A 12,692-nucleotide genomic window follows, 5' to 3' on the forward strand; every position below is an offset into this window, starting at 1 on the left:
CCACTGGGCTGGGGCCAGAAAATAGAGCACCCTGCCTCCCCGCCAGCTGTGCTGCCAGAGCCGTTTAAGAGTCTGGGGCGCAGGTGCGCGACCACCCTACCCAACTCTCGGCACTCTCACTTCTCTGTCCTATGCCCACCCACAGTGCCACCTAGTGGCGAGGTGTTGAACCGCTTTTCTGGAGGTAGAGAGACTAGGTCAGAAAGTTGGCTCCCCTTCCCCAAGCCTAACAATAAAGCCTGAAAGAGCGCGGCTGCGTCCTCCCATCCTTTATTCTTTTCCCAGGGTGAGCTTCTCTTCCTGAGGTTTCAGTCGCCCTGTCAGGCTCTGCTCATATCTGGGAGGTGAGGAGAAACTGATTCGGTGGTGATTTGTTTGGTCCATTTATGAAAAGTCAAGTCCACAAATGCCAAGAGAATGATTTTTTTGTGTGTGTTTCTGTTTTTGTTGTTTTGTTTTGGTTGGGGGCCACACCCAGTGGTGCTCAGGACTTACTCTGTTTTTGTTTTGTTTTTGTGGGGGTCACACCCAGTGATGGCTCAGGGGTTACTCCTGGCTCTGGGCTCAGGAATCACTCCTGATGGGCTCGAGGGACCCTATGGAATGACAGGGATCAAACTCTCAACTGCACGCAAAGCAAGCACCTTCCCTGCTGTATCCACTCCATCCTGCCCCCCCACTATTTTAAGCAAGAATGCCTTTTTGTGTTTTAAAGCTTTGGGCCTATACCTGGCAGTGCCCTAGGGCTCCTGATTGGTCCCAGCTTTGAGATCACACCCAGATCAAGGTCCCCTAAACACCGCGTGGTGCTGGGGATCAGGGCCCGGGGCTTCTGAATGCAAAGCAGGCGCTCCAGCCTGCTGAGCCCTCTCTCGGCCCCTCACTTCACCAGAGCTTGATCTGGTTGCTGTTGTTTGTTGATGAAGGTACTGTGCCCATGTATGGACGTTAAAACAGTGTGCAACATGCACACAGTGATTTCTGTTTGCACCCTGCACATCAATTTCTAAACAGGATTCAATGTTTCTTCTCCAATCATTAAAGGTATTCCCAACTGGAGAGATAGGACCGCAGGGAGGGCATCTGGAGCAGCTGATGCCTGCCACAACAAGTTTCCCTGAGCACTGCCAGGAGTAATCCCTGAGCACAGAGCTAGGAATAAGCCCTGAGCACCCCCAAGTGTGCCCTTCAAAAATGTTCTCCCCTCCCTCTAGACCCATCTTTTCAAGGATGTTTGCAGATCTAGCAGCCTTGCAAGATAATATCTCTTTAATCCTAAATAAAAAAGGTACTGTCTCCCTTGGGCTGGAACGATAGCACAGCAGGTAGGGTGTCTGCCTTGTACACGGCTGATCCGAGTTCGATTCCTCCATCTCTCTCGGAGAGCCCAGCAAGCTGCTAAGAGTATCCTGCCCACACAGCAGAGCCTGACAAGCTCCCCGTGGTCTATTCGATATGCCAAAAACAGTAACAAGTCTCACAATGGACACGTTACTGGTGCCCGCTCGAGCAAATCGATGAACAACAGGAGGACAGTGTTACGGTGCAGTGCTACCGTCTCCCTTAAACAGGCCAGCCTTCTGTCCAGGAGAGGAAATAAAATATGTCCCAGTGTGGCAGGTTCATCTGAGTGAGAGCCAAGGGAACAAAGAGAATCTCGCAGGCCAGGATCAGGCACGCAGCATCTGGGGTCTACCCCCAATACCCACAGCCCCCAGAGCACTGGCAGGTGTGGTCCTAACTGAGGGAAAGTGAAGACTGTCTGCAGGCCAAGGTGCAGCTGCTGGTGCCAGCGAGAACCCTCTCCATTGCGGTAACTGCTCAGAGGGTTCCCACAGAACCCTCCGAGCAGCACTGAACACCCCCAAAGAGCCAGGGGGAGTGGAACCAGCAGCACCCAGTGTGGTGGGAGTTGGGGCCCTGGGGACCCCCGAGCTACATGGCTGTCAGCAGAGCAGACCAGCTCAGGCACCTACAAGCTGGTGGCATCTCAGTCTTCGCCCGTGACTAGGAGCAGGGGCAAGGGCAGGGGAGAAGCAGGGAGAGGCAGGGGCTCTGGAAGAGCACGGGGGAGGTCTGAGGAAGCCCCGAAGCCAGGCCTGGCTGCAGAGTCATAAATGTTCTCTTGATGGGGTGAGCTTCTCAGCCCTGGGAGCCCATGATAGTATCTAGGAACCACACACCCCCGGCCCTGGGCCCCCTGTTGTGAGCCCCCAAATTTCTCCATCATGGAGAGGGGCCAGGCCCACCCAAGGGCTCCCCACCCCCAAGCAGCACCCACTGAGCACCCCCCAGCAAAACCCCCCAATGTTCCACAGAAAGGCTGGTCTGAGGGCTACTTGTCCAGACAGAACTCCAACATTTTCCTACTACTCCCGAGGGGAGAGTTTGTTTTTTTTGCGGGGGGAGGGTTGGCGGGGTGGGAGAACTCAGTGGTGCTCAAGAGCTACTCCTGGTGGTGCTCAGAGGACCAGCTGGGGTGTCGGGGATGGAACCCAGCCAGCTCCCTCCCACCCTCGCACTGTGCCTCCCTTCCCTCCTTGAGAGGATTTGAAGCCAGTGAAGTATCTTGTTTTCTTCACATGCCAAGACCAACCCACAGCCTGAGCCACTCCAGAGAGCCCCACACTGGGCTTTGGGGGCAGAGGCCAGTACCACCGCAAACCAGATGGGCCCAGCCCAGGGTCATCCAGAAAGGCAGCCGGCGGCGCCCTGGACCCCAGACCCCGCAGCAGCTCTAGACAGCAGAGGGCGGCGGTGGTGTGCTCAGGAGGAGAACTTGGATACTGCCCACATTCCTGAGTATGTGCCCAGGGAGCACCCACCACCCCACATGGCAACAAAGGAAAGGGAATACATCAAATAGGGCTGTAAGACCCCTCACCTCGCCAGCAGCTGATACGGATTCAATCCCTCGCACTGCACAGGGTCCTCCCGCAAGGCCTGACAGGAGCGACCCCTGGGTGCAGAGTGAGCCCTGAGCACCCCTGGGTGTGCACCCACCCTCACTCAGACCCTAAACAAACCTCATTAGACGGCAGTGCCACCTGGTGGCCGAGCCCTCCTAGGACAAGAAGAGCTGAAAAAACTCGGTCTCCCTCCAGGGGCTCCCGGAAAATCAGCTTCTCATGTTCTGGTCACAGCTGGAGCCTCACGACACGTTTCCTCTCCCTGGCCTCAGTTTCCCCACCGGCAAAACGGAGGGGGGTCTTAATGAAGGGGTGTCACAGCAGGGTCGGAGCGGATGGCCCGGGTTCGACCCTCATGTGGCTCCCGAGCCCCGCCAGGAGTGACTCCCAGAGTAGAGCCAGGAGTACTCCCCGGGCACCCTGAGTGTGGCGAGTACGGGGTCGAGGGAGGTGGAGCCGAGTGTTACTCCCATTTTACCGATCCGGTAACTGGGGCACCGAGACGCGAAGTCCTGCGCGTGGATTCTGCAGGATTCCACCCGACGGCGCCGCGGGCCGGGGCCCACCCTTGCGTGAACTGGTCTTGCAAGCCGCAACCCCTCCCGCGCCTCGCCTTTGCAGCTCCGAAGCTCCGCGCTCCCGGGGCAGCCCGGAGGCGCCCCCCCCCCACACACCCAACACCCCTGGGACCGGTCTCCTGCCCTCGGCTGGGGCGCCACTCCTGGCAAATAGCCCCCTTAGCCAATGCCCTCAGAAGTCCTGACCTCCCGGACACGGGGGGCGGGGGGGGCTCGCTGGAGCCCTGGGTGACCCAAGGCAGAGGGGATTCTCTGCGGCCATGTGCTGATGGATGGGGGGTGGAGGGACAGACTGGGGGTGGGAGGCCAGGGAGGAGGCTGGAGATGGGCACTAAGCCACAGGGACAGAGGGAAGCACAGGCAAGGAATCTCCGGGGACCATTTGGGGGAGCAGGAAAGACAGGCGGCTGGGGACTAGACAGACCCCCAAGGCCAGAGAAGGCAACGGATGGACTAGTGGGGGCGGTGAGGGGCGAGGGGTAGCATTTGCCTTGATTGAACATAGGTTCAATCACCGGCACCCCGTATGGCCTCTGGAGACCCCCAGGAGTAATTCCTGAATGCAGAGCCAGGAGTAACCCCTGAGCATCGGGGTATAACACACACACACACACACACACACACACACAGAGTGGAGGACTTAGGGCTTAGAGGAGAGAGAGAAGAATACTTTAGGACAGTGTGACAGAGCTGGGGGCTGGGAATGGGCCCCCAAGAGCCTTTGACTGGGCTTTGGACGCTGAGTTCATAGCTTCCCTGAAGCACCTGGTAAGAACTGGCCCTCGGCTTGGGGGCCGGGCGGGCAGTGACGTCACTGAGGGGCGGGGCTTTGTCTCCCAGTTGGAACCTACCTGGAAACTTCCTCCATGGGCCCATCTGTGCCTCCAGGGCTCTGGCAGCACGGCCATGGGGGCCAGGAGCACAAGCCATCCTAATGGGAACAAGAGTTCTGCTCTCCTCTGCCCAGTGCCCGAGAGTTGGGGCCTGAAGGCCAGCGTTCCCATAATTCCAGGAGGCTGCATGGCCTTTCCTGGGAAGGCAAGGCAGTGCCACTTAGCCATTCACAGGGCCGGTCGGGGGTACACCAGATCTTGCACCCGGGACTGTGAGGACTCCCAAAACGTCCAACGCGGGTCCCAGCTGGCCCCAACTCCTAGCTTAAGTGGAAGCAGGCTCCAGTGTCAAGGCTCTGTTCTTCTACCCTGACTTTGGGACAAGGATGAATCACCCCACAACATACTTCTCAGAAAGTGCCCCATCATTAAGGGAGGTGTGACTTGTGACAGAACAATGAGAGCTCTCAGCAACGAGGGTGGCCTGGAGCCAACACCCATCAGACGCTGCACGTCTGAAACTGGCCCACAGTGAGCCGCAGGGCCAGCGAGCACTCATCTTTGTCAAGGTGATGGAACAAAGGCATTCTGGAATCACTTCCAGCCTGGAATCCAGAATCTTGGAAGGTCTGGAGAATCTAAAACATCTGAAGTTCTGGGGTTCTGGATTCTCTGGACATTCGTGGTTCCATTTGCTCTTCAACCCGTGATTTCTAGAATATTCAAGGACCTAGATGTCTAGAATGCATCCCCAGATTATCTTTTCATATTGAAATATACATATGTCACTGTCACTGTCCTCCCGTTCATCAATTTGCTCAAGCGGGCCCAGTAACGTCTCCATTGGAGACTTTGTTGTTACTGTGTTTGACATATCGAATACATCACGGGTAGCTTGCCAGGCTCTGCCGTGCAGGCGAGATGCTCTCGGTAGCTTGCTGGGCTCTTCGGGACGGGCGGAGGAATCGAACTCAGGCCGGCCATGTTGGCGGCGTGCAAGGCAAATGCCCTACCGCTGTGCTATCGCTCCAGTCATATATATATATATATATATAGATACATGTATATATCTATCTATCTATATATATATACATATATATAGCATTGGACTGTAACATAAGAGCACATGGAAAATTTGGAAAGCCCAGACTTCTCACTCTGAAACAACCTACTAGACCTCAGCATCTAGAATCAAGGGGCCAGAGCTTGCTGTGCATGTGTCCAAGCTGGATTCAATTCCCTGTACCCCATATGATTCCCCAAGCACCTCCAGGAGTGATTCCTGTGTGCAGAGCCAGGAGTAACTCCTGAGCACTGCTGTGTGTGACCTCCCTAAAAAACAAAATAAGAATCTAGAATCCAGGCTCCAAAACTTTCAGACTTCAAATTTCAAATAGACCACTTGTACTCCTAGTGTGAGACTTGTCAAAGATCAGACTCCAAAGTGCAAGCACAAATTCAAACTTAAAAACACTTGATGGATTTTAGGCAATGCGCCCAAGTCTCACTCTCTGAATTGCAGAAAACAGAATTGGAGATGCAAAACAAAGGCTCTAAACTAGAGTCCTAGATCCAAAATCTAGATGTAGAGATGCCACCTGGCACTCAGAACCTTGATCAGATCAGAAGCCACTCTCCAGAACACAGAATCAGGACCCTAGATCGAGAACCCTCTTCCAGACACTGACATGTGACTTACCCCAGTTTCTATGCTCTAGACCCCAGATTCTGCATTTTTATCTTCTCCAATACTTGCTTTCACCATTCTGCCTCCCTCAGGATGACAGGAAGTTAATCCTCAGAGACAAAAGCTTCAAATGGGAGCTGAGAGCTGGGAAAGGGATTAAGAGTTTGCCTTGCATGTGACCAACCCCAGTTCAATCCTCGCACCACTTGGTTCCCCAAATACCATCAGGACTGACCCCAAGCACAGAGCGGGAGGAGAACCCCTGAGCAACACAAGGTGTGGTTCCCCAAAGAAGCTTCAACCTAATAAATGCAGAAATGCTCATTATCTATTGTCCCTCGCCCCACCAACCACCTCAGCGTCCAGCCTGTAAAACCCAACTCCCAACCTGCCCTTACCAACCCCCTGCACTGGGTGGGGCAAGGAGCTTATAAATGAAGGTATCTGGGTGCTTGCTCCCTTCTCTGTCATTCACACCGTCTTCGATGCTGCTGGGGGATCTGAAGCAGGTGACACCTTTGAACCAGGGGCAGCGGTGGTGAGTGTCAAGGGCACCTGGGTGCCTGGATGGACCCATGTGTCCTCCACTGAGGCCCAAATTGGAGTGTGATCCAAGAAAATGTCCCAGGGTTGAAAAAGGGATTTGCACAACCTGGGGGGGGGGGGCTCGGCAGAGTGACTCAGCAGAGGTTTGTCCCAGAGCCAGGAATCACACCAGCTGCTCCCAGGGGTGCAGCTTCGTGCCACCTTCGCTTGCCCAGGCAGTGCCAGGCATGCAGTGGGCACTAGGTGAGCATTCTCGGGGCTCTGGACTTTGGTGGAGACGGGGAAGACACAAGGGTCCCCCTTCAGGAGAGTTGGGGGCTGGGCCTTAGAGGGTGCACGGGATTCAGTGTATCCCACACTCTCCAGGGCCCCCCAGAGATACACCCTGCTAGGGCTGGGCAGGGGACCCAGAGTCGGGAGTGGAGGACCCTCAGCGAGTCCTCTGTCCCAAGGGGTTTGCGGGGTTTCGGGAGCCCAAGGAAGGTGTGTGCTTGACAGGAAGCACAGACCTGGAAGGAGCAAGGCAGCAGTGCTGATGCCCAGGGCAGAAGCTGCACAGGAAACTTGACTTGCCTTTCCAGCAGTTTCTGCCTCTACCATGGACAGTCCCCAGGCACCGCTAGGGGGAGTTCTGGAGAGGAACACAAGGCATGAACCCTGAGCACAACTGAGGGTGCCCCCCCATAAAAAGAATGAAGCTGGGAGAACAAGACTTGATTCTGGGGGTGCCAGTGAGCCAGAAGGGGACAGGGTCACTCTGGGTGCAAAAGACCTCAAGGGCTGGCTCAGTTGTGGGCACATTGGGCCCAAGACCCCGAGCACTGCCAGAAAGCAGAGAGAGACACAGATGGAGAAACAACAGAATGAGACAAAGAGTCTCTGGGGACAGCAGGAAGAGGCAGAGTCAGGGGCCTGGGGAGGGACAGTGTGTCCATGGCTGAGCCCCAAAGGCCAGGGAGAACTGGGACTTGGCCAAGGGACACAAGAACCCCCACACAGGGCACTGGGGATGAAGGAGTGTTCCAGGAACAAATGATCCTGGGTGTGGGGGGTCTATGGCCACCCAAGAGTCAGGAATCCAGGAGGAAAAGCATCTGGGGGCTGGGGAGTGAGGCAGGTGAGGTCCATCAAGGGCGAGAGGGGGACCCTCAAGGGTCTCTGATTCATTCTGTCCTACTCTCTCCCCAGAAGTCAGCCGAGCCTGGTGGCCCATCCACAATGTGGCTTCTCCTTGCTGCCTCCCTCCTGCTGGCGTATGCAGGTGATGGGGGGAGTGGTCAGCGGGACTGGGTGCCCTCCATCCCAGCATGATGCTCTTCTCACCCCGAAATGTCTGCTGTCCTATAGCACGCTTAAATGTCTGGTTAGCAGGGGCTTCCCCATGTCCCCTGAGGCTTCTCTCAGCCCTGGATTGGATTTCTGGGGCTACCCTGTCCTTGCTGTGTGGCCTTGAGAGAATGGGTTCACCTCTCTGGGCCTTCCTCTGTCTTCCCTTTAAGCCAGCACCTATCTCAGACAATAGTATCCAGCTGTGTGTGACTGAGCTCAGCTCAGGAGGGGTGGGTTTTGGTTTAGAAGAATCCCCTTCTAAATGGGATTCGGAGGGGGTACCAGGTCAAGAGCACCCCAGGAGGCGGGAGAGGCACATCGGGCAGAAACTCCTTATAACCTGCTCTCTGGAGTCCAGATTGCTGAGAGTGAGCTTTTCTGAGCCTTGCTCCCCTGAACCTTGGGCTCCATCACCCTCTGCTGGCCTCCCCTTAGGCCCTCTCTGTGCCCACTGCACCCAGCTAGAGCTTCCACATTCTACCTCCTCCGGCTAAGACTGGCCAGATGCAGCCCAAGTGACCCGCAGTCCCGTCTGCCGCCCCTGCCCTTTCCCTGGGCTTAGCCCCTCACCCACAACATCCACATACCTCCCACCACATCACCAATGTTTCCTGGACCCTGAGCACGGGCACCTGGTCTGGCTGTGCAGTTCCTGTCCATGAGCTCAACTGTGCCCTTGAGGGATGCTGGTGAGGTTGGCAAGTGGACCTCAGCCTCCAGCTCTGTTCCTTCCCTCTGCCAGGATCAGACTGGCTCGCCTGCTTGTCTGAGACTGCAAGTGGCCACACCCTGGTCCTGTCTCACCCTGCACTTGGTGACAAAGTCCCGAAGGGAGCCAAAGCTGTGGATGACAGTCTGAGTGGCCACTTTCCAGGAAGTGGGTGACACGCTGGGGAACTTGAGGGGTCATCAGTGTGGAATTACATCCTCTGCCTGTCACCACACCAGGCCACCGAGGACACTTTGTTCTCTGGTGCTTCCTCCCCTCCCCAGAACCCAAGGAGTAAGGATGGGGTTCAGGGCGGGTGACAGTTCTGGGGAGAAAGTGCTCGTGGCAGCTAGAGAGGGTGGGAAATGAAACGTAAGGGCCGAATTTTAAAGAACTGAAAATAAAGCATTTAGGTTCAGGGTTGGAGAGATAGCACAGCACTAAGGGCACTTGCTTTACATGCAGCCAGGACCTGGGTTTGATCCCTGGCACCCGTTTGGTCCCCTGAGCCCTGCCAGGAGTGATCCCTGAGCACAGAGCCAGGAGTAAGGCCTGAGTACCACGGGGTGCAGCCCAGAAACCAAAACCCCAAAACCAAACCAAAACAAAGCACCTAATTAAGTTTAATGCGAAAGACATATACAAATATTTGCACTGGAATAATGAAACCAATAAAAATGATTGAAAAGTAGAAAGCAAAAGGACAGAGAAAATAAGTCAAAGAGCTGAAAGAAATCCGGGTGCCCTTGGCACTGCAAGGATCCCTGAGCACCTGCAGGAATGACCCCCAACCCCAAGTCCTCATGTTTATCAGGACCCAGCCCCCAGCCCCAAATGACAAAAAATGAATAGAAGGTACTATGAGACAGAGAGACAGAGACGGCCCGCAGCTGGCCCTGCAGGTAGCTGACCTGGGCTCAGTCCCTGGCATCACTTTCAGTCCCTGAGCACCACCAAGGAGGACTGCTGAGCCCAGAACCACGAGCAAGCCCCAAGCACAACTCCCCCCCCCAAAAAAAATTAATAAAAGGAAGTTTGGGGAGATAGCGCAAGGGGCTGAGCTCATGCTTGGCGCACTGGAGCCCAATACCAGAGACTGTCGATCCCCAATGAACTCAGAGCAACACAACTCGGGAGTTGCATCCCCTCCACCCTCTCCACGCACCCCGGCTTCCCCGATGTGGTCCCAAACCCCAAAACCAAAACGAATGTGCAGCCAGGGAGGCCAGGGTGTGGGAGGCGGTGCAGGCAGAGGCGAGGGCGTTGGAGAGAGGAGGGCAGTGACCAGCAGCACCCCTCTCACCCCTGTCACAGCGGCCCAGGGAGATGGCGACAAGGTGATGCGCGGGGCCGAGTGCGAGCCGCACTCCCAGCCCTGGCAGGTGGCGCTCTTTGAGCGGGGCCGCTTCAACTGCGGAGCTTCTCTGATTGCCCCCAGCTGGGTGCTGTCCGCTGCGCACTGCCAGACCCGGTAAGAGCAGGGCCTAGGGACTGGGGCCTGGAGGCAGGGAAGGGGTTCGGGAGCCCCCGGGCTGAGGATGAAAGAGCTGCAGGCAAGGGCTGCGTTTCCGCCCGGGGCGGTCACCAAGCACGTGGGAGCTCTCCACGCCAGGCCAGCGGCACAATTTTGCAGTCCTTGGTTTCTAAGGGCAGGAGGCTGAAGTCACTGCCTCCTGGGCCGTGGGGGCAGGGCTGGATACCCAGATACCCTAAGCTCGCTCTTTGCGTTTTTCTCCCTGGGCCCACCTGCTCAGCTTCATGCGAGTACGCCTGGGCAAGCATAATCTGCGCAAGCGCGAAGGCTCTGAGCAGCTGCGAACAGTGGTGCGGGTCATCCCGCACCCGGGCTATGAACCTCTCAGCCACCGCCACGACCTCATGCTGCTGCGGCTCGCGCAGCCCGCACGCCTCTCCAGACAAGTGCGCCCCGTAACGCTGCCCACGCACTGCCCACGACCCGGAGAGCCGTGCGTGGTGTCCGGCTGGGGCCTGGTGGCCAGCAGCAGGCCGGGGACTACAGGAAGCTCTAAGTCTAAAGGTGCGTGGAACGCTGGCGCTGGACCCCACACCTCCGGGAACCCCGGCTGCAGAGTCCTGTGAGGAGGGCAAGAGGGGCCCGGAAATGCCAGGGTTCACCCCATGTCCACATTTTCCTCCAGTAAGTCTCCCAGACACGCTGCACTGTGCCAACATCAGCATCATCTCGGATGCCACCTGCAGCAAGGACTACCCAGGGCGCGTCTGGAACTCCATGGTGTGCGCAGGCGTGGAGGGTGGAGGCACAGACTCCTGTGAGGTGAGAGCACCAGTGGGGGAGGATGGAGGACAGGAAACAAAATCGCCAGTGGGTGGGGGAGGGGAAGTGGGGCTCTAGCTTAGGCCCAACAACAATGCCAAGGATAGATTTGGGGGCTTAAAAATGAGGAGCAATGAGAGTGAGGGTGAGCACTTTGGTCTGAGGCCAAGAGAGGTTTGGGTTGAGTAGGGTTGGGTTGGGTTGACTTGGATGGGTTGACTTGGGTTAGGTTAAGTTGGGTTGGGTCGACTTGGGTTGGTTTGGGTTGGGTTTGGTTGAGTTGCGTTGGTTTGGGTTAGGCTGAGTTGGGTTGGATTTAGATGGGTTCAGTTGGGTGGTATCATATTGGTTTTGGCAGATTTGGCAGGAATGCTTGTACACTGGGATTGGAACTTAGAGTGCAAGTTTTTTTTCGGGTCACACCTGGCAATGCACAGGGCTTATTCCTGGATTTGCACTCAGGAATTACTCCTGGCGGTGCTCTGGGGACCATATGGGATGCTGGGAATCAAAAGCGGGTCAGCCATGTGTAAGGCAAACACCCTACCCACTGTACTATCTCTCCAGTCCCTGGAACTTAGAGTGAACAGGGTTGTAGATGGGAGGTAGGGTGGAGGAATACTATGGGAGGTAGGTTTTGTTTGAGATGCAAAAGACATCTGTGGGGGTTGGTTGTGGTGTTGGCAGTGAGGATAGTTTGTGCTTAGTTTGGTATTGAATGGGGAATGGTTGAGGGTCTGAGGAGAGGCTTAGGTTGGCTGAGTTGGGTTGAGTTAAGGCATCTTGGTTTAGGTGCCACTAGTTGGGGGCTGTAGGGCTGGGTTGGGAAGGGTTGGGGGTAGAATTGGGGTACATTTTCTGGCCTGTGATGTGATAAGGATGGGTTTGGGGAGCACCGAGTGGGGAAGTTTTTCTCTCATGGTTCTCTTTCTTCTACAGGGTGACTCTGGGGGCCCTCTAGTCTGCGGGGGTATCATGCAGGGTATTGTGTCTTGGGGTGATGTTCCCTGTGACACTACCACCAAGCCAGGAGTCTATACCAAAGTCTGCGACTACCTGGAGTGGATCAGGGACACCATGAAGAGGAACTAAGTGTGTGGCTACTTCCCATGTCTGGCCAGGCAAGAATGGACCTCCTCCAGAACTGTCCAAGGACCAGATGTTCTCTAAGGACTCACCCCCACCAAGGGCACCACTGTGGCTCAGACTCACCTGTGAACCCCAAGATAACAAAACGCTGGTACATACTTGTCTGTAGGAGTTTGTGTGATTCTTCTGGGAGTGGGTGAGGGTTAACGGGAGTTAGAGGTGGGAACAGGTCAAACCACTGCATGGTTCCCTTGCAGCTCCTTCCTGATCCTGGGTGAGGAGACAAGGCTTGAAGCAGGAGTCAGAAGGCTAGGCTAAACTTGAGCCTCAGACCCAACCTCACTCAGCCTCAGTTTCCCCATCTCAGATAGAAGGACTCCACAGATTGTTAATCTCATCATTGGGCTGTTGGGTGGAGAAAATGAGTGATGAGCATAACAATGAGGTCTGGCTCAGTATCTCCAGGCCCCAGACTGAGGATCCAAAACACGCAAAATGCGTAAGAACAGAAACTGTGTTTTCTCCAAGATTTGCTCTTAGGTTCCTGGTGGATATAGCCAAAAAGAAGAACAATGTGAAAAAATGGTAAAGATTCTGTGGTTCTTAGGTGTAAAACATGTGTTGGATGTCGTGGGTTCCTGACATACCACAGAGGCAGAAAACCCAAAATTGCCTTATTTGATGAAATAGCCAAGAGACCAGGTGGATTCCTTCGC

General features: G+C 55.6%; 1 protein-coding gene across 1 annotated transcript; it reads left to right on the plus strand.

Moving 5' to 3' along the window:
* The first annotated feature begins 7,771 nt into the window (after positions 1–7,771).
* On the plus strand, positions 7,772–11,979 carry LOC130043357 (kallikrein-15-like). Its single transcript, XM_056135611.1, has 5 exons — positions 7,772–7,814; positions 9,906–10,062; positions 10,346–10,629; positions 10,751–10,887; positions 11,827–11,979. Exons 1-5 carry the CDS (start codon positions 7,772–7,774, stop codon positions 11,977–11,979), a joined length of 774 nt encoding a protein of 257 aa, XP_055991586.1.
* Positions 11,980–12,692: the final 713 nt, after the last annotated feature.

Source organism: Sorex fumeus, unplaced genomic scaffold, assembly GCF_029834395.1.
Source record: "Sorex fumeus unplaced genomic scaffold, SorFum_2.1 ptg000122l, whole genome shotgun sequence".
NCBI classification, from domain to species: Eukaryota; Metazoa; Chordata; class Mammalia; order Eulipotyphla; family Soricidae; genus Sorex; species Sorex fumeus.

Coding starts and splice junctions, on each gene's coding strand:
- LOC130043357 (XM_056135611.1), top strand. CDS start 7,772: ATGTGGCTTCTCCTTGCTGCCTCCCTCCTGCTGGCGTATGCAG. Junction 10,063..10,345: donor GCTGCGCACTGCCAGACCCG/GTAAGAGCAGGG, acceptor CCACCTGCTCAG/CTTCATGCGAGTACGCCTGG. Junction 10,630..10,750: donor AGGAAGCTCTAAGTCTAAAG/GTGCGTGGAACG, acceptor ATTTTCCTCCAG/TAAGTCTCCCAGACACGCTG.